Below are 21095 nucleotides of genomic sequence, written 5' to 3'. Positions count from 1 at the left end.
AGATATAGCTAACAGAAATGGGCTAAATGCGAGATATGGTTGACTAACACGAATGGCTAAAGCAAGGCAAGGATACCTTGCACAATTAGGCTAAATGCAAGATATAGCTGACTAACCGAAAGGGGCTACCTTGCACAATTACGCTATATATGAGATATAGCTGACTACTACAAATGGGCTAAATGCGGGATATAGCTGACAAACAGAAATGGGTGAAATGCAAGATATGGGTGACTAAAACAAATGGCTAAATCAAGGTAAGGATACCTTGCACAAATACGAGATATAGCTGACTAACGGAAATGGGCGAAATGCAAGATATGGGTGACTAAAACAACTAGGGCAAGGTAAGGCTACCTTACACAATTTGGCTAAATGCGAGACAGCTGACTAACACAGATGGGCGAAATGGGAGATATGGCTGACTAGCACAAATGGCTAAAGCAAGGTAATGCTACCTTGCACAATTAGGCTCAGTATGTAGAGGCCTTTGTTATAAACATAGTTACTGCCTGTGTTCGGGGCAAGGCCTCTATGCCTACGTTTTGTAGTCATTCCCATGTCTATAGTTTGGAGTTGGCACACAGGAACCATGAAAAAAGAAGACTGTTGTGTCAGATTGGAAATTTTATTATTCTTACTCCTGTGAGGAAGAGTTTTTTTTTATAACAAATGTTTGTCTAACCTACAGGAATTGGTCTTGTCAGAATCGGGCCAAAAAAGAGTCAAGCTGATGCAGAAAATATGCTGGAGACACTGCGCAATAAAAACAAACAGGCATTTTGGAGGTTGATTAATGATCTTGACCCTCCTCAAATCCATAAACCGGTTAATGCTCTTGTTGAGAAGGATTGGGTGTCCCTCTTCAAAAGCCTGTACTCTCACCGGTCGGGAGTACGTAATAAAGTGTCTTTGCTTTGTGATCTCAAAGACAAGTTAGACCCCCCAGTTCTGATTATGAATCTGTTTTGGGTGTGATTTCTCGCATCAGCTTGTCTTGTGCCCCAGGACCGAATACACTGTCAAATAATTTGTTCAAAGAGGATCCCTCTGTGCTTTCGCAAACCTTGTCCATTTTGTCTCAATCTGTTTTTATTTCCGGTATCTTTCCTAAATCCTGGTCGAAATCACATATGATGCCTATATATAATGTTAGATCTAACCCAGTAAACTATAGGCCAATGGCAATATTAGATGTGGACAGCAAGGTTTTCGTTTCTATCTTTCTGTCCCATCTTGAGTCTTGGGCGCTTATGGTGGGCAAACTCGATAAATGGCAAATAGAATTCAGGAAGAACCTAGATACTTCTCTTAATAGTGCCATGGTTAAGAGCATCCAACATCTTGCATGGGGTGGTAAATTAAAAAAAAGTCAGTGTTTGTGACATCTATTGAACTAACATCCACTTTTGACATGGTTGATCGCAATTTATCGTGGTCAGAACTTAACAAAAGGGGGATTCTATTTGGTCTTTTCACATTTTTAGATAGTTCTTTATTCAAACTCTATAGTCCAGGTCAGATTGAATCAGCTCAGGCTACTTTCATGCCCGATCAAAACTCTTTGTGGTGTCGGGCAGTGGTGCGTGCTGGCCCCCTGCTTGTTTAATTTATATATATCTGATCTCTGTGACTACTTGAAACCAGCCGCCTTTATCACCACAAAACCTTTTAATCTGCGTCCACTCTAGCTACTTTATGCGGATGATATCCTCCTTTTTTATTGTACTGCCGTGGGCCTGCAGTGTTTACTAAATACTTTTTCAATTTTTGTGGATAAGCATTCCTTACAAAATAATCCCACAAAATCAAAAATCTTGCAGTGCACAAATGGTAGGAAAGAGTGCACATTCAAGTGGTATATAGGCATGACTCCTGTAGAGAAATGTACAGAGCTCATTTTTTGTGGTTTATGCTGTTATCTAAATCTCATTTGAATAGATTGTAGGAGTGGTTAAAGAATCGTGCCATGGTAGTTGCGAGTCAGCTTGTATGAACTGATTTCTGCTTTTGCAGGTTCTCGCTTCTGTCCCCTATTATTTATTATAAGGGTAAAATTATACCGAAGATCTTATACGGTACTGATGTATACTCTCTTGCTCATGTGGATTATTTGCACTTCTTGGAAGCACTATTTTGTAGAAGGGCATTGAATCTACCGAATTTCGTGCCTATACATGCCCTCAGGTATGAGCTGGGTATTGTTTCACTAATGGCAAGAGGGCAGTGGAAGATTTAGTGATCCAACAAATGTTTCTGTGCCCATTTGAGGGCTCATTGAATTTTGTTCTCAGGGTAATTTTGGAGTCCAATTCATGTGTGTGGTTAAATGAGGTATATTTATAATGCCAAGTTCTCCTGGTTGAATTGAGTTATTCATTTTTGAGATCTTATGGATAATCCTGTTGGTGTTAAGAAATTGTTATTCGAATTTGATTGGATAAAAACGACGGAAATGATGCATGCCTAGTTATCCCTGGTCCATCTGCAGAATGATCATAAGAGGCTTGGCACCATGGCCCCTTATTTGGCCATCCATCCAGCCAAGTATGTCAGGTATACCTTCTTACACTTCAGATGTAACATGTTGGTGACTAAACAACTGCTGGTTAGGTTTGGTATGTTAGATTCTCATCAAGCTGCCTGTAGATTTTGTAACAACGATTTCCAGATTGAAAGTCTTAGACATCTCTTGGTGGAATGCCCTGCAGTCCAAGGCCAAAGATGTAATTATCTTCGGAAATGTTCTGGATTATTTTTGTTGGGGGAGGATGAACAGATCTGGGTGACATGTTTAGCAGGTCATATGACCTCTACTGTTCTTGCAGTTGTGATTTTTTTTAAGTCTTTGAAATTGGATGTTTTTAAACGTTAGTGAGTTCTTTTTCTTTTTTGCCTCCCCCTTCTGTGTGAACCTTGTGCTTATTTTGTTTGTATTTTGTATGTAGTCTGTGTTCATTTGCATTGATGATTATTATGATTCACGTGATATGTTATGCTATTACTGGTTACAGGTTAAGGTTTTTTAGCCATATAACAATTTTAAAAAAATAAAGAAAAATTAGGCTGAATGCGAGATATAGCTGACTAAAAGAAATGAGCTAAATGCGAAACATAGTTGACTAACAGAAATGGACTAAAAGCAAGATATGGCTGACTAACCAAATGGCTGATGCAAGGTAAGGCTACCTTGCACAATTAGGCTAAATGTCAGATATAGCTGACAAACAGAAATGAGCTGAATCTGAGATATGGCTAGCTAACACAAATGGCTAATGCAAGGTAAGGCTACCTTGCACAATTAGGCTAAATGTCAGATATGGCTGACTAACACAAATGGGCTAAATGTGACATATAGCTGACTAACAGAAATGGGCTAAATGCGAGATATGGCTGTCTAACCCAAATGGCTAAAGCACGGTGAGACTACTTTCCACAATTAGGCTAAATACGAGATTTTGCTGGCTAACACAAATGGGCTAAATGCAAGATATAACTGACTAACACAAACGGGCTAAATGTGAGATATAGCTAACATACATGGACTAAAGGAGAGATGTGGCTGATGAACACAAATGGCTAAAGCAAGGTAAGGCTACCTTGCACATTTAGGCTAAATGTGAGATATGGCTGACTGACACAAATGGACCAAATGTGGGATATGGCTGACTGACACAAACAGTCTATGTTATAATAGGTATTAAGCGTGGTGGGGTTTTACCAGAGTACAGTAATGGCTGTACTCGCCACCCCTACCACTTATGAAGATTACTATTAAATGGGGGATTTTTAATAACATTTTCTCAGTAATACTGACATGTATTTAATGGAATTAGAAAACTGTTTGGGGCTTGGGTTTTGGGGTATTCCCCACATAGATTGTAATTCATGTGCTTTAGAACAGATTATGATGCTAACATTGCACACAATTTGATGGGAGTTTAGAATTTGTACAGAGAGCTTTGGTGGTAAGAGAGTTATGATGGCAAATGAGGCATTTATTAGTTGATATGCTAGAACTATTCATGAATACTTAAATGGTAATTTACAGGGACTATCAGTGTTTTTCTTGATGAATATTTTGAAGATGCAAGTGGAAACTGAACGGTTTAATGATCTTCAGCCAGCAAAGGCCTTTCCTGCCACCCAGCGCCCGACACCCAGCAGTACTATTGACCATAATCCATCAAACAGGATAAGCAATAATGGTCATAGCAGGCAATATTGGTAATATTGACTCAACGGGCACAAATAGCAATAATCGTCCACCACGCAGTCTAAACACAAACAGCCAGTCCACGATATGGGGCACGGTGTTCACCCTGTCAGTGTAAGAAATAATAGTACACGAGGCATTAAAACAATAATTATCGATCAAACAGTTTCAGAAACACAAATCTATCAGTCAGTATTCCTGAAAGGTAACATAAGCATGGATGAAAGCCTGTGTAATTGAGCAGAAATTCTAAAATATATAGAGAAATAAAAAGCAATGTGTAACTAATAACCTTCCATAGTAGAACTGGCAGAGTAAATAATTCAATGTCAATTTTCTAAGTAATGTTTATCGTTCTTTGCAAATACATCTGAAAAAACAAATGGACATTTCGCGGCAGGACTACCTTTCAAATAACAAAAGAAGTGCTAAAGTAGACAAAAGGAGCACACGTTCAATGTATGTGTAAAGCATGTCTCTTTACACAGACAGAATCACACTTGTTCAAGACAGGCCATTATTTGCTCAGTGATTTGTGTAACAGATAGAAGTTTAGGCAGAAGGGGGATTAAGGAAGATTGTGGCTTCTTAACTGAAGGCATTGAAGATGAAAGAGGACGTGTGATTTCTTGTTACTCAGTACATGAAGCTGAGCCAGTGATCAGATAGCTCAGTGAGGTGGGGTCTCTGCATATGTCCTAACTCAAAGTTAATGAGGCCTTTATTTGGATTCAGGGAGACAGGGGCATCGAAGTGTGAAAAAGAGAAGTAGAAAGGACTCTCAAATTATTTCAAAAACTTTGATATCCTGTAAAAGGACCGAATTTGGGGTTGCTGCAATGGATTAGCATGGTAATAATGGCATGCGGTGGGTATTGGATATGAAAAGAGAGGCCTTCCGGAAGAAAATACACAGGACCCAACATTATTAAGCCAGTCTGATTACTGCTTCAAACATAATGCCCCGATACTCGCTTTGGGGTCAAAGCATTCAGTGAATCGATAATGCGTTCCCATTTATTCTGAGTTTCCCCAGCTGTAGGTTTTTGTGGTCATATCATCATTTCACTAAGCACATGAGGAATCCCCCAGATCCTTCCGGCTTCTGGGCGTCCTGTGGTACCACTTTTCCCGTACTCCACCACAGCTGATTCCACACACCTCCATTAGCGCTTTCCCAGCTCACATATTTCCTCTACACTTATCCGCACCCCCAAACCTTAATTTATCGTCCCATGTTAAAAGGTTTTGTCAATAAGACCCAAGTTTACCTTAGAAACCAACAATAAATACCCGTATACAACACTGCAAAACATGGGCATGTTTATTATGTGTTATTAACTGAAAATGAACAGTTAAATATAGCCACTTCGCAAGCACATCTACATGAACAGATCCAATGGAGGATGTCGTTCGCCATAGAGTTGCCCTGCTTCCGATTGGCTGCCGCGGTTCAGTGATGTCAATATCGTTTTTCTGCCATAAGGTCAGCAAGATAAAAGAGTACCACCACTGAACTGACAGCCATTTGAGAACATGCACCACCTCATTGACTTTCGGAGGGGAGCGAGGCCTGTATGAGAAAAGCGGATTTTGGGAGAGTAGTGTATGTAGGTTTGCTGGGAGGGTACATTTAAATGAAATCCATGAGGTATTATGATTGGGATAGTGAAGATGGGTCCAAGGGGTATCCAGTGATTTTACCGGGAAAAGTGTTTTCGATGGATGTTTTACTGAAAAAAATCCAACGAAAAACACAGATTAAAAAAAACATGGGAATGGGGTAAGGAGTAACAACAGGTGGGGAGGGGGTTGAGGGGTTAAAAAACACAGGGAAATAGGGGGTTGGGTGGTGGACCCCCAAACCCCTCAAATAAAAGAAAATACAAAATTTGGTGATTTTTTTGATTGGATTTATTTTTCTGGTAAAAAATCCATCGAAAAAATGTGTTTCGTTAAAATCACATAGAACCGGTCCAAGGATGTTGATGCCTCCAAATGAGGTCCATTTGAGGCTGTGCCATTGCTGATAGTGGTCACAATGTCCTCAATGGAAATGGCAACTTGCAGCTCTGGGAAAACAAGCTAAACGAGGAAAAAACATTGCAAGCATGTTGTTAAGGGGTCCACCATCCTAAAAGAACATCTTTTAAGAGAACTGCAGCTTGAAGTTCTACAAAGAGGTGATGCAAGGCTGGCTATAACTTTCCAGATGCACCAAATAACAGCAACCTTGCATCAAACAGCCACTGAGTGCTTAATTTGTGCGGGCGGTTGCCAGGGCCACACCCTGGTACTTATTTCTGAGCCCGGGCTCTTATTGTCTCAGGCTCAGATTGATTATGACGTAAGTATAGGCAGAGCATCCATGAAACCCAATGAGCAGGTGCGAGATGTAGTTTAACAATAAATGTGTCGACACTGTGGGGAGCAGCTGTGGCTGGTGGCAGCAATGTTCTGTTATTGTTATGTTATTGTTTATTTGTATAGCACGTTATATATCATTGGTATGAGCTCAAAGCGCTGTGGGTTGAACGCCCTTGGCGACTGTAGTCCAGGTCAGTGGAGAGAGCAGAGTAGCATATAGTGATAGGGTGCACTCAGTATGTGTTCTGCCAGTGTGGTTGCGCAGAGGTGGCTGCATTCTAAAGCTAGGTGCAGTGTGGTGGTTGTGACAGATCACTGGAATGTATGCAGCAAGGTAATTGGCCTCAGAGTCTGCATTCTGGCTGCTGTGGGGCCTGTGTAAGAAATTAAGTGTGCAGCTAGGCAGATTTGTTTGTGGGGTATAACTACATTCTAACAGACTGTTGAGGTGTTCAAGGAGTAGTGTAGGGATGTGTGCAGCTAGGCTGAAATTGAACGAGGGGTATAGCTGTGTTCTATTGTTTGTTGGTGTAACGTGGAGAATGAGCATAGTGGTAGGAGTCGGTGTCTGTGCTTACTAGTAGGGGGCCCCTGTTCCTGGCTACTTTCTACAACACAATGAGCTGGCCGTGTTTGTCCTCGTAGTTTTGGGTAGTGGGTCACCAAGAGAGATTCTGTAGCTGGTGGGGAGTATGCTGTATTTTCCCGGTTGGACGGTCCGTCTTCTAGAAGATCTATTATAGGTGTCAGAGGGCCCATTTTCCGGGTCCTTGGTCATAGTCCAAGGCGGGTGACTGGGTAATTCCTGACACGTCTGGGATTACTGTATAACACTCAGGCTTGTAGTCGTGGGCAGTGTGAGTGGGACCACTGGGTGGGGGCTTGGTAACTTCTTGGCACAAGGGGGGTTGCTAGGCCATTATAGTCGAACCAGGGTGCATAGAATCTGCAGCTGCCTAGCCCAGGGCCAGCTAGACTCTTGAGTTGGTTTTCGTGCCCCGACTGTTCCTATTTTTTCCATGGTGATGTCTTATTAGCCGGCTTCCATGGCGCTACTGTTCCTACTTTTGAGATAATGCTGTTCTGGCAGAATTCTGGTCATTGGTGGAGGGTTTGGTGGCTTTAGGTAGTCCCTTTCATAGTTTAGAGAAAAAGCCAGGTTTTCAATGCTTCACAAAAGGCCTGGTTGTGTTGAATGCGGGGAGGCAGTGAGTTCCACAGTGTTGGAGCCAGGTAGAGTAGGCAATCGTGGCTGACTTGGAGGCTGGTATCACTCACAGGAGGGTTGTGCTTGACCTTAGGGTGCGTTTTGGGAGGTAGGGCATAATCTTCTCTTGTAGGTATGCCGGGTTGGCCTTGTGCACTGCTCAGTGGGTAATGCATAGGATTTTGTAAGTGGCCCTTCGTCCAGTAGGAAGCCAGTGAATGGTGCAGAGAGTGGGCGAGATGTGATCCCTTCATCCTAGTGTAAGAAGGAGTCTGGCGTGTGTGTTTTTGGACTATTAGGAGTTTGTTAAGTTGGTAGGCTGGTGCACTCAAGTAGATGGAATTTGCATAGTCCAGTCTGGACATGACAGTGGACATAATAGCAGCCAGTCTGTTGGGCTAGGTGAGGCAAGGGAAGATGTGTCTTAGAAGCCGGAAGTGGAAGTGACAGGATTTGGATACATTATTGATCTGGTGGGACAGGGTTAGGCTGGAGTCCATTGTGCAGCCAAGGTTTTTGACTGTGTTGGAGGTATGGGGTGGAGTGCCGAGGCAGAGAGTGCCATGGGAGTTCTTGCAGGACGAACTGTGTTTCCACACACCATGATCTCTGTTTTTCCTGGATTCAGGAGGAGCTGGTTTCTTGTCATCCATAGGTCTATATTTCTGAGGCAAGCTGCTAGTTCGGGTTGTGGATTGGAGCTTGTTGTGGGAATTCTCAGGATAATTTGGGTATTGTCAGCATAGTTATAGCAGGTGAGATTGTGCGAACGGATGATCCCTGGCAGAGGGGTCATGTAGAGTTTGAAAAGGAGAGGTGAAAGGCAAGCGCTTTGGAGAACTCTGGTGTTCACAGGGCACGCAGTGGAGAGAAACTGGGGGAGGGAAGTCATTTATTTCCTGTTGTTGTTGAACAAGGCAATCCAGTCGAGTGCTGAGTCTCAGATTTCAATGGAGTGCAGTCGGTCAAGGAGGATTGAGTGGTTAATGGTGTGAAAGGCTGCTGAGAGATCAAGGAGGACCAGTGCAGCGCATCTTTCAGAGTCTGCAGAGACTTTGAGGACATACCAGATCAAGATCAGTGTGGTTTCTGTTCCGTTGCACGACCAGAATCCTGATAGAGCATGGTCTAGTAGGTTGTTGGATTCTGTGAAAAGGGTGAGCTGAGAGTATGCAGAGCGGTTGACGAGTTTTGCCAAGAATCAGGTGTTGGAGATGTGCCTGTAATTTATTGTTTGGAGGTGGTACAGACACCATTTCTTTTAAGAAGGGGTTGACATGCACTACTTTGAAGGGTACTGGGACTACTTTGAAGGGTACTGGGAAGATGCCAGAGGCGAGTGAGTCATTGCATACGGACCTCCCCCTTTCTCCTGCACAGATGAAGGTGAAGATTTCTGTGAGGAGAGAGGCAGGAGAAGAGTCAAGGAGGGACCCGGAGGGTCTGTTGCTGGACTGTAGTTTAAGGAACTCCTGGCTCGGGATGGGGTTGAAAGAGTTGAAAGAGAGTGCTATGGGAGTGGGGATGGTGGAATCTCGGGGAGCAGGAGTTGGGCACGGTGTGAGGTTGGAGAGTTTGGCATTAAGGGTGGCTGTCCTGTCTAGTGCTTGTTGTGCAAGTGTTGGGAGAGGGAGTTGCAGAGCGTTTGCGTGGACGTGGTCGGTTTTGGATTATTTTGTTGTAGTATGCTTTTTTGGCCTTTCGGATATCAGATAAGTAGTTACAGTGATTTGGGGGAAAACAGAGACTTGCTAAGATGGGTTTTGGATGCACACCAATGCACACGAGGGAGTGATTATTGGTTTTGAAAGTATTCAGTTGGGCCGTGAACCATTTGGGAGTAGTTCCTTTGCGGGTGGCAGCGGGGCTGGAGGGGGTGAAAGGGAGGAGTGACTCGTTAAGCCAGGAGTCAAACATTGCAAAACATGGGCATGTTCGGTAGGTAGGGGTCTATCTGAGGTTTGGAGTGACAGGAGTGTGCAAAGCAGGGTTTCATCCATGTCAGGTAGTACCGTGATCTTGTTCCAGCATTTGTGCTCATGTGGAGGGACGGGGTGGGCCTTGGGTGGAGGGTGCAGTGTGCAAACAGAGAAAGGTGTGGCTGAGTGGTCTGTCCAGATGGGGAGTTTGGGACTGGACACAGAGACGAGGTCGGAGGAGCTGAAGATTGCATCAATGGTGTGGCCTCCAGTGTCAGTGGGACCTGTGGTATGCCAGGAAAGGTTAAGTGCCTCTAGACTGTGGACCAGGGGTTGGGCCATGGAATTGTTGGGCACATCAAACCAGATATTGAAGTCCCCTAGTAGTATGAGTGCTGGGTGGTTGACCAGAGTGGTAGCTAGTGAGTCGCAGAGACTGTTGGCAAGATGACTGTCATATCCAAAACGGTAACAAACATAAAGTTCCTTAGCCAGTGTTTTTCAGTGAAATGTTACCGTTTATTTTTATTATTCTGGTGGGGAGCTGCCAACCCGCAAGGTCACAAGCGTGGTAGAAAATATTTGGGCGGCCCTGGCACTTATTTTCTTAGAAAGTAAGCACAGAAATCACTTAGATGTGTCCTGGTTTAGAATAAGGTATGTGTTTAGCAAGCAGTTATTGTGAATGCCAAGGAGATAACATGCCAACATGAGTTTCATTACATTTGTGCAGTGGCAGGACTATTGCAGTGATACAGTTGCAGTTACGTTTTCAAATAACTGCCGCAAATGTGGCACCTTTTCCTCTTTGCACCCTGCGCGCTCGGGCTCCACCCTGCTGCTGTGTCAGATTCTGCACCTATGGAGATTGTATCCTGGCCCAAATAAACCACTGCACGCCCGGGTGGTGTCACACAGGGTGCCGTGCTGTCGGTTGCCAGCCTCTGGCATCTTCAGGAGTGAGAGGGCACCACAGGTGTGCAACGATAGCAGGACCCACGGAGCGGCGCCCGGCAGAACCTTGCGTGGGCGGGAATCTGTTAAACCATAGTGGCGGGCACGTGTAACAAGGCGTCCTTGGCAGGCATGCGTCTAATGTTTCCTTCTGGCTGCCCTGATACAGATCTGAACTTTTCCTGAAAAGTACCAAGGGCGTCTGCCCTGCCCGCACCCCCTCTGTTTGTGGTAAGCTTTCAAGCAAGGTCTATGTGACACAGACAGATGTGTTTGCTGTTAACTTGCAACATCTGTTGCAGCTTAAACGATCCACAGTGCTGCTAGCTGCAAAAAAGCAGTCTGTATTTAGAAATCTCTGGAGTGCTCTTTGAATCCACAGGATCAGAGAGGAAGGAGGAAGAATACGAGCGGAGGCCCCTCATGCGCTGCACGGTTTACGCCCCCACCCCCTCCTCCACTGACTCCCCCATGCCCCTTGCTTTCCTGTGTCTCCTCCCTCCTCAGGTGCACTTGTACGTTTTCATATGTTATGAACACAATGGGAAGCCTTTGAAGCTGGCACGTTAAAGACCGCGTTTTAAGTACTTACAATGCAAGAACACTTCAGGCATTTGTTCCCTTCGGGCTGGAACTCGGCCCCGTCCTTATACTGTCGACCTTCAAATGCGCAGCCTGCAAAGAGATACGAGAGGTGATTGGGCCTGCATCAACAGCGGTGGGTTGCTCTTATGACATGCACGGCATTGCACATATATGGAATGGTTTTCATGCATGGGACACAGGTTCGAGTGCCACCGTTTCAGCATTGCAACTGCATCGGCAGCCCATCTCAAAGCACCTTCCAAGAGTTTGCCAGCCGACTTACATGAATAAATAAATAAATAGATAAATAAATAAACTCGGCACATGGCTGTATAGCCACACACACAGTGGGTAATGCCACCGTTCTCTGCAGAAGTCTTCTTTATCATTATAGATGTGCGATATGGCCTCATGTAATGAGCTCATATATATCTTATCCATTATATATGAATGTCTACAAGCCTAAGATTCAAATACAAACAAAGCAGGAGCAGTCATTATTCTTTCTATGAAAGGTGAACTTTGCTCTTTGATTATATTCTCAAGGGTCTCTGAGAGGTTGCATGTAATGATATCCCTGCAAAAATGTCGCCATACAAGGACACTCCCGCAATCCGCATATTTTTTTAAAGGGTGTGGGGGACACCCTGCAACCTCTGCTCCCATTTACCCCATACATTATCCCCCTAAATAATGTTGCCTATGCCGTTTCCCGGCGGCATTATTTATGGGGAGAAATCCTTAAAAGAATACTGGCAAACAGACCCCAGATACGTCGGACCTGCACCCTTCAACACCAGTGGCGGAGCTAGGGATGATGTGAGGGGACAACTTCCTCCCCTCGTACTGCTCCTCGGTTCCCCTGTACTGCTCCACGGTGCACAGTTTGCACCCGTAGCAAACTCAGCAGGACTGCAGGTCCCAGAGTGTGCAGCACGGTGTGTCCTTACCCAGAGGTTGCTAAGCAACAGCAGCAATGATGTTCATCAGTGATGGCACCCGGCATTTTGTAGTACTTGTGGGGTGTGCCAGCGCTGACTGATTGATCATGTCCAGTCCCATTTAGCTCAAGAAAGAAAACATAGATTAAAGTGTTTTGCACGTTATGCATACATGTATGAGTGAGTCTGTACCTGTATGTCATGTATATGTATCTGTATGTGTATGTTATAGTGTGTGTGTGTGTGTGCGCGTGTGCATGTGTGCAAATGCACAGTGGACAGTCCCGGCCCTTAGCAAGTGATTTGTGTTACTATTGGCACAGACAGATTGTACCACAGACACATGCAAATGATATACATGGAACATTATTAAGGAGTTTATAGATGCTGGATTCAGCCTCATGGAAGCGATTTACAGTGATTATTACTACTGGCACAGATACATTGAGGAGCTGCCTGGTGCAGGTGATTTACAATGGCCGCTGCCTTGTGCAAATGATTTGCAATGATAATTATCAGCATAGATACATTTGGGAGGCAGCCTCATGCAAGTGGTTGCGTTTCTCATTAATGAGACAGCCCTCTTTCATTTACTCTGTAAAATGAGATCTCCCTGTGTGTTGAGTAATACTATTTTAGCAAGGTATCTTACATTGCTCTGCTATCAGCAGTCCGGCATAATTATAGCAAGTATTCAATCTTAGGGCCTTGAACGATAATTATGCTCCCTTTGCACATGGTATAGATTATTGGCTTGGCATAATTCAAACTGGACCACACATTGGGTATTAAGCGTGTAATAAACGGGAGGATAGCTCGGGGGCAACATGCTTGCCTTGGAAGCAAGACAACACGGAGCAACACAGGTTCGATCCCCGGATCCGCGCTTAGAAACCTCTGGGTATTAAGTGCGTTATAACTAAACAATTATATCATATCATATCATGGAAAGACTGATCTTTAAATGCAGTTGCAAACATATGACCCCACCCGCTACTTGGCCTTTTGCAATGTTTCTGGGCTGGCGCTGGTGCTTGTGCTCCTCTGTACATGCGTGGCTGTCTGTGATGCCGCGAGATGTCACACAACATAGGGCTCCTAATTGTCTGTGGTGTTGAGATTCTATTAGGATCTGCCAGGCCAGGACCCCTAATACTGCTTGTCACATACTAATGGAAACCATCCTGAAAGGGTTTGCTTAATTCACAGGCCATCTAAAGTGAAGATATGTGTTATCTTGAAATACATCATACTCTTTATATATTGTCTCTCGAGCCTGTCCCGACTAGCATAATGTCCCACCCAATTGGATATCCAGTGGCATAGAGGGATAACTACTCTGGGGCATTAGTAAAATGGTGGCATGGAGTCTGCTTGACCACTGCTGTGTCACTGTAGCTCGGCAGATAGATTGTAGCCAGTGGACTTACTGTCCATTTGAAGGTCCTACGTCACGTTCACAAGTTTCACCACTGCTCAGATACAAAAGACAAGGCACTCACATCACGCCAGAGGAACTGCCACTTCAAAAACTCCTTACCTGGGCATGTTGGGCAGCACAGCCCAATCTGCTTTAGTGGGTTTTTACAGTGAACAACACACTGAGTCTCCGATTCGGTGACAACTCCTTCCTGAAAGAGAACCACAAGAGTCAGCCATCGAAATGCCTACTGAAGCCACACATGTAACATGGTTTTCATTCAGAGTACAAGAATGTGTAATGTGGCTTCTCGCTGTTTTAGTATATCCCATTCCTTCCACACTCTTAAAAGGTTCATGATTGAATGGACTTCTTGGTCGAGACAGCAGTTTTGAGAGCCTAATATTTCAGCTGTTCAGAGCAACATCCAGTGAAAGTTGGCAGGTACCTTATTGGCTCTAAGCACTGTGTTTACTGAAGTTGACAATACTTGATATGAACTGGTTTCACTAGTTCTTTGTTGTATCATCAGATACACGTGTGTGTGCTTCTTATATATTTCCAGTTTTTTCTTATGCCGTGATCCGGTATAATAATGTATGTTAAGTGGCAAAAGGCCGAAAACATGACAGCGCCCCTTACACTACATGTCTCAAAGCTGCCTGCAAACTACTCATGAAATGTTGTGTTACTGCTCGTGCCTTGATAAGCACTTACTTCTAGCACTTCAGAAACATCACTTGCATTAATACTCTTGCACTCCCACCGGCCCCTGCCCAATGCAATTAACATAATGTGATTGTACCAACACCATTGAATGTCATTGTAGCAGTGCGTGTCTTGTCGCCTCCTCCCGTGTGACTGGTCAGTGCATTGTCGCCCTGCTTGTTTTGTTGCCTCCTCCCCTGTGAATGGTCAGTTCATTGTTGCCCTGCTTGTCTCTTCCCCCTCCTCCCCTGTGAATGGTCAGTTCATTGTTGTCCTGCTCGTCTCTTCCCCCTCCTCCCCTGTGAATGGTCAGTTCATTGTTGCCCTGCTTGTCTCTTCCCCCTCCTCCCCTGTGAATGGTCAGTTCATTGTTGCCCTGCTTGTCTCTTCCCCCTCCTCCCCTCTGAATGGTCAGTTCATTGTTGCCCTGCTTGTCTTGGGCCCTAATCCCGCCCCAGCTTCTTGGAGCACCAAGAGGTTACTTGCATTGAAGTTGGTGCTACATAATAACCAAGCACATAAATGCATAACAATGCTCTAATTAAAGAGCATGTGATATTATTCTTTGAGGTCAGACACTTGAGGGAGGGAGTCAGTAATTTGATGTTGCAGCTGTGAAAACAGTTAGGGATTGCACAATGTGAAAACAGGCATTCGTCCTTTCCTTAAGAATGTTTATTTTCGTTGAAACCTGAAGTAAATTTGACATGGGAAGAATTCGATATTTGGTTGATCATATATTAACATGTTTAACAAATAAACCACGTGCTCCATTGAAAATAATCCCAAATAGTGTACAAAATGGAACATGAAAATTGGCTGTGTAACCTCATACAAGTCCTGCTACTTGAATGCACCCACCAACGCACATGTTTGGGGTACCATGTTGACAGGTGTGCAAAGGCCAAACTCATTGCTCTTTTGAAGTGTTAAATGTGCAGGAAAAAAAAAGCGGCCTCTCTCCACTGAAATCCTAAGGATGCGTCTTTAAAGGGACGTCAGCATCCACGGGCCATTAGTGAGGGCTTGCTAGCACTAACAGGCTTCCATATATATGACAAGTTATGTTAAGAGTAATTCATAATGCAAGCATCATCATGGTGGTGGCCTCAAAGAGCCTAACGCACTGGCGTAACGGGGTCCACTGCACCACCCGCGGTGTGAAGGGCCCACCACCACATGTCCTGGGAGGGTGACCCCTTGGACTAAAAAAAAAAAAACCTTTTAAAAAAACACGTGTTTAGTCACTCTGCCTTCATAAAGATATCATTTCTGTTACAGCATAACAGAAATATTTTCTTTATGAAGGCAGAGTGACTACAAAAAGAAACTATTTCTTTTGAAGTCTGCGGGCTCCCCTCACCCCATGACATGGAAGCCTCTAGGCTGGAAGACTCCATGTCATGCGGTGGGGACCTCTATGACTTCAAAAAGAAATAGTTTCTTTTTGAAGTCACTCTGCCTTCATAAAGAGATTATTTCCATAATGGTTTGGTCCTTAACAGAAATAATATCTTTATGAAGTCGAGTGACTTTAAAAAGAAACCATTTCTTTTTTAAGTAATAGGGCTCCCTTCAACCCCATGACGCGTGCGTGTGTGAGTTTATGGTGAAAGGGTGCACACTTAAATGTATAGGTGGATGCCTGTGTGAGTGTATGATGAAAGGGTGCACAATTAAATGTATGGATGACTGGGTGTTCGTGTCGAGTGTATGGTTAAAGGGTGCACACTTAAATGCATGGGTGGCTGCCTGGGTGTGCCTACATGATGCAAGGGTGCACACTTAAATGTATAGTTGGCTGCATGTATGAGTGTATGTGAAAGGGTGCACACTTAAATGTATAGGTGGCTGCATGTATGAGTGTATGTGAAAGGGTGCACACTTAAATGTATAGGTGGCTGCCTGGGTATGTTTGCCGGTATGGTGGAAAGGTGCGCACTTAAAATACATGTGCTGGTATGGTGAAAGGGTGAACACTTAAATATATGGGTGGCTGCCTGAGTGTGCCTGTATGGTAAAAGGGTACACACTTAAACGTATGGGTGGCTGGGTGTGCATGTGTGTGTATGGTGAATGGTGTGTCTGCTTGTGTTCAGGGGCACATCGAAGCCTACATTTCGAGAGGGTGGGTGCTAACCCTTCAAATGTTGGGAGAGGTGCTAACTTCACGGGCGGTGGATGAGGGGCAAACTTATTTGTGTGGGGCATCTAACTTCTTTATGCATTCTAATGAGACTGTTCTAGTGCAGTTTCAATTTTACAAGCAGTTAACGCTCTACTTTAATTCTGAAAGCACCCACTTATGGACTGCTGTGAGAATAAGCAGTCTCCTGCCACCTCTCTACCCTTCAAATCACTTCCCTGGCATGCAAGTACTAAACCCACATCAAGATTCCAATTGCTTAATGAATTATGCATTTGAATGCAGGGACTAACAGTGAAATGCTTTACGTTAGCAATTGTTGGGCCTTTGTGAACAGCGAAACCCAGGTGCCATTTAACATCTGTGTCCTGTTCTGTTCGGCAATGGCTCTGTAGGTCAGCCAGGTCGAGTCAACATAGCCTGAAATTGCAAGGTGGACTGGGGGAGGGTGTGGGGGGGTTCTAATGCCCAGTCAGCTCAATGGGGTTTCACCACTACTTGTGTTTAATCCCTTGGTTACTTATTGGTAATATTCATTTCTCATAGCCTTATTCTTCACCGGTAGAGGGACAAGGAAGTAATGCCTGACTTAGTTACCTGCAATCTTTATTACTCCTAGTCCCACTCTTCCTCATCCCGGGACTTACCTATGAGGCAAGGAGCCTCATATGCAAGCACTGGGAAAAGGAAAAGGCATGTGGAGGCAATTCAGGACAGAGAAGCTGATTTTGGGGTTTGGGTCAGGGGGTGGGAGGGAGAGGATATGTGTGAGGGGGTGGGGTGGGACAGGGATTGTGCGATAAATTGTAATGGTCCTCCATGTCCATGCTAACCAAGTATGATATATGTTATTAGTGGCTAGTGAGGCATTTTGATAGAGCCAGTCTATTCATTTCTTAGTTTGGCTTGACATTTTTTAACTGGCCATCTCTGATAAAGCAGTCCTGCTAAGAATAATTATAATTACCTGACTAGTCTGGCATTTGGGTGCTGCTAGTCTAACTGTTTCTTTCTGCAGCATTGTATATTTTTCTGAGCATCTGTGATAAAATAACCATGATAAGTGTTATTGCTTCGACTGGCATTTTGGTGCAACCAGTCTAGGTATGTCTAAATGTGGCCTGGCATGCTTTACTGTAACATGCTATTACGTGTCTAGACTGGTCTACATTCTGCAGCCAGTTGGACATGTTTTCATTGTGGCGTGGCATTTGTAATAGCAAAGCATTATATTAATTAAAGCCTTAATGTTCCTGTGCACTGTTGGTGACTTGCATGTATTGGATTTTTGGATTGGTCTTACCCTGCAAAACAATTGCAAACCCTCTGGCCTTCTAGCCAATTCTTCTCAGTAAGTGTGCGGTATAATGCATAAAAACACATATTTATATCTCCCTCCTAGTGCAGTGTGTGGCATACCCCTGCAGCAACATGTTTGTGTGTAATGCGCAAGCGTGGTAATCTAGGCGAGACCAGAGTGTGACACAACCCGTGATTTGTTGCTGATTTGGGGGGCCCATCAGCATGGCTCACAGGGGGGCCCCCAAATGTTGTGTTATGCCACTGGCCTAACCATATACATGCCGAAGTGAATTGTGATCAAAATGCAAAAGCTGGGGTCACAACTGATTCTGTCATCTTCGTTATGTATGCATCTTGCCATGCAAATATGCTTAGCCAGATGCCCCTTTTCGATTTGGGGATTTGCACATGTTTTGTTGTTTGAATTGATCTGCACGGAGCAGAACTTTGCACAAAGGCTCATGAATCCAAGCCGACTTTCTCAGTCACGGGTTGTGAAATTATGTGTATCTGCAGTTTAAATGTGAAAATATACTACTGCTAATAGGAAAAATGTCAAGGAAAAAGACATGGTGCATGTTGACAAAAGTAATGTATATTATGTTTCACAAACAAAATACAAGTGACATTTAAAAAAAAACTTTGTTTTCATGAGTGCATTTAGTTACAACTGCAATAAAGTGTGTCCTGCTAAAGTTGTGGAAAGCCCAGTGTTCCCCAGACTTTCTGGCTCTGGAGGCAGTTACTGCAGGACAAGTTCCCCTTGGCTGGAGCATGACTAAAAAGTATAAAGACTGGGGGCTCCAACTTCAAAGAGCAAACTACCAACTTTAGAGGAACTCATAAAAAAAACTGTGGTCACAGGCCGGCCCAGGGAGACAGATGACTGTGCTGGATGAAGCAGTTCTCCCTTTGCTGAATGTACAGATTTACAATTAGTTTAAAAGGACTTTTAAAACTTAGGCCTTTAGCATACATAAGTGTATTTCCTTCTTTTATGTACCCTTTTATTGGCAATTTCCAGGCGGTTTTGGAGATATAAAATTCATGCACCTACGAGTGAGGGAACTGTAATGGCCAGTTAAACTAGGTTTCTGGCTGATCTGAAAATGTGACAAATGTGAGAGTTGGTGTACTGGTGAAGGCTGCAATTAGGGATATGGGTAATAAGGCACGTCATAACTGTTATACTTATTGTAAAAAAGGCAGAAAAGTGTCACACGGCCATGCAAAATAGTTCCGTTCTGGCTGTCGTCTGTCCCCATGATTAGCTGAATCAGAAAATATGAATATTATGGCAGTTATTAATAACATTGTAAAGTGTGGCTTTTCAATTAAGCCTCTGTATGTCTGCTCCAGACCCCTTAACCAATCCTGACTGGGAGGCTGGGTTTGGGAGAAGAGAGAAGGGTAACTGTCCAATCCTAGCTGTGTGACTTCTCTTGCATTGTAATCCCCCAAGATTGTAAAATTGGTCAGGGTCATCACTGCTATATAAGGTGGACTGTGCTAGGAGGAAGGAGAGAGCTGCCAAAATTTACCATTAAAGAGTGCTGATCAAATTTAGCATCTGACAGTTGCAAGGAAACACCAGAGGAGATTGATGGGAGTGCATCTGGGTGGAGCTGTCTTTTTCTAGGAAGGCCTAGGAGCTGACTGGGTCCTATGACGGAGAGCGGGAGGCCATCCTTACCTCACCCTTGCCAGGAGTGACCTCACCCTTGCCCTAACTTTCCAGAGGGTCCTGGCATGCAACTGGCTGTCCTGAACTTTAAACAGAGGCTTTCTATCCCTTTATAGTGGGTGGGGGGAGGGGGTAAAACTGTGTAGATCGTTAGCCTATTTAACTTAAATGATTAATTTAATTAATTCCCCATTAGGTGGAATACTACGGGGTGATTTTTGTTAACATTCGAAATTAACAAAGCTCACTTCCCAGTGTGCGCTGAAAAACTATACACTATAATTTAATTGGGTAATCCTTTTTGTCCTGTTGACCTCAACTTCTTAAATCAGTCTAATCTTTTTGTCCAGCTTCCCCTAAAACAGGCCTTTTAGTAGAGGGGGGTATGAAATCCAAAATTCCTCAAATCATTCCAATTTTTCTGTCTGACTTCCACAACACAGACCAAAGTAGGGTTGGGGGTCTGAAAAACAAACCGCTAAATCACCCTGCATTTATTTTAAAGCAAAAGTGTGGGTGAAATCATAAGTGACATATCTGAAACCCTACTGCTAGCTTTTTAAGCCTGCAGGAAAATCAAAATTGCACAACACTACATTTATAAATGTTTTGGTTATTGATCAGTTTCATTTTATCTTGAAGTGAAATTTGTAGACAGTAAAGAATTGTGATTTGTGTATTGTTAAATAATTTGTGTAGTTCAGTGTGATTTTTATTACTTTTAAATAAGCACAAATATATTTCATGTACACCAGCCTGGTTCTTGGCTCATTGGTAGCTCAGGGAAAGGGATCCAATGGGCATGATATGTGTCTGGAGTAGGGCTGAAGAAAAGAATCAGTTAAACAGTTTGTTGTGTGACACCTTGAGTGGGGAGGGAAGAAACTCCCTGTGTTGAGGGTGGTCTCTCAATAAGCTGTAACAACTCTTGAAATGTGGCATTTTGGGCTTTGAAATGTGTAGATCCTTTACTTTGATATGATCCTGAACTAGCTATACCCAGGAAGCTGTTATCACTTCGGACCTGTGCCAACAGCTGCAGGCTCTGAAATCTATCAACCAGACAACCAGTACATGCGTTGTTCTCGGAGAAAGGTTTGTCCTGGGAAATAATATTCTCCGGCAAGAAAGAGTATGCCTTTTAATATGATCTTTATTATATTTTGTCCAGTGAAATGCACAGAACGTTAAAACTGTCAATGGGAAAAAAACTTGGAAGAGGGAAGGGAATGAGTGTGAGGTGATGGAGAGTGGGTCAATCAGGGTAAAATAACATATCTGTAGTAGGAGAAGCAAGGACAAGAAGTACACATCAGAGGGTGGGTGTTGAGATTACACAAAGCTCCACATTGAATCTGCATGGAGAGTGCAGACAGCGAACAACCCATCAAAGGGCTCTAGACTTGTTACACACTAATAATAAGTACTTGAATAGGGATTTCTTTAGAAAAGCCAAACACTGATAAAATATAATGCAATTAATGGACGAGGTGAATTAAACTCATGTGTTATTTATCTGTAGTGCACACACTTCAAACGTAATTGCCTCTAGACCTTCAGAAAGTAAAAGGCTGATTTGTTCACCGGGATTTGAACCAATGACTTTGAGGTCCCCAAAACACCTTGGCAGAAGGTGCATTAGCCCA

General features: G+C 43.7%; 1 protein-coding gene across 1 annotated transcript in view; it reads right to left on the bottom strand.

Annotated features, from left to right (window-relative positions):
• Positions 1–21095, bottom strand: part of BMPER (BMP binding endothelial regulator) — a 501081-nt gene that overhangs the window by 264157 nt on the left and 215829 nt on the right. The window contains exons 5-6 of the mRNA XM_069613241.1: positions 13730–13820; positions 11256–11338 (exon numbers count right to left, since the gene is read on the bottom strand). Coding sequence (XP_069469342.1) covers positions 11256–11338; positions 13730–13820 — 174 coding nt within the window. The remainder of the gene's footprint in view (positions 1–11255; positions 11339–13729; positions 13821–21095) is intronic.

This window comes from Ambystoma mexicanum, chromosome 5p, assembly GCF_040938575.1.
Source record: "Ambystoma mexicanum isolate Mex_15411 chromosome 5p, UKY_AmexF1_1, whole genome shotgun sequence".
Classification (NCBI taxonomy): Eukaryota; Metazoa; Chordata; class Amphibia; order Caudata; family Ambystomatidae; genus Ambystoma; species Ambystoma mexicanum.
This window is presented reverse-complemented; position numbering and strand designations above follow the sequence as displayed.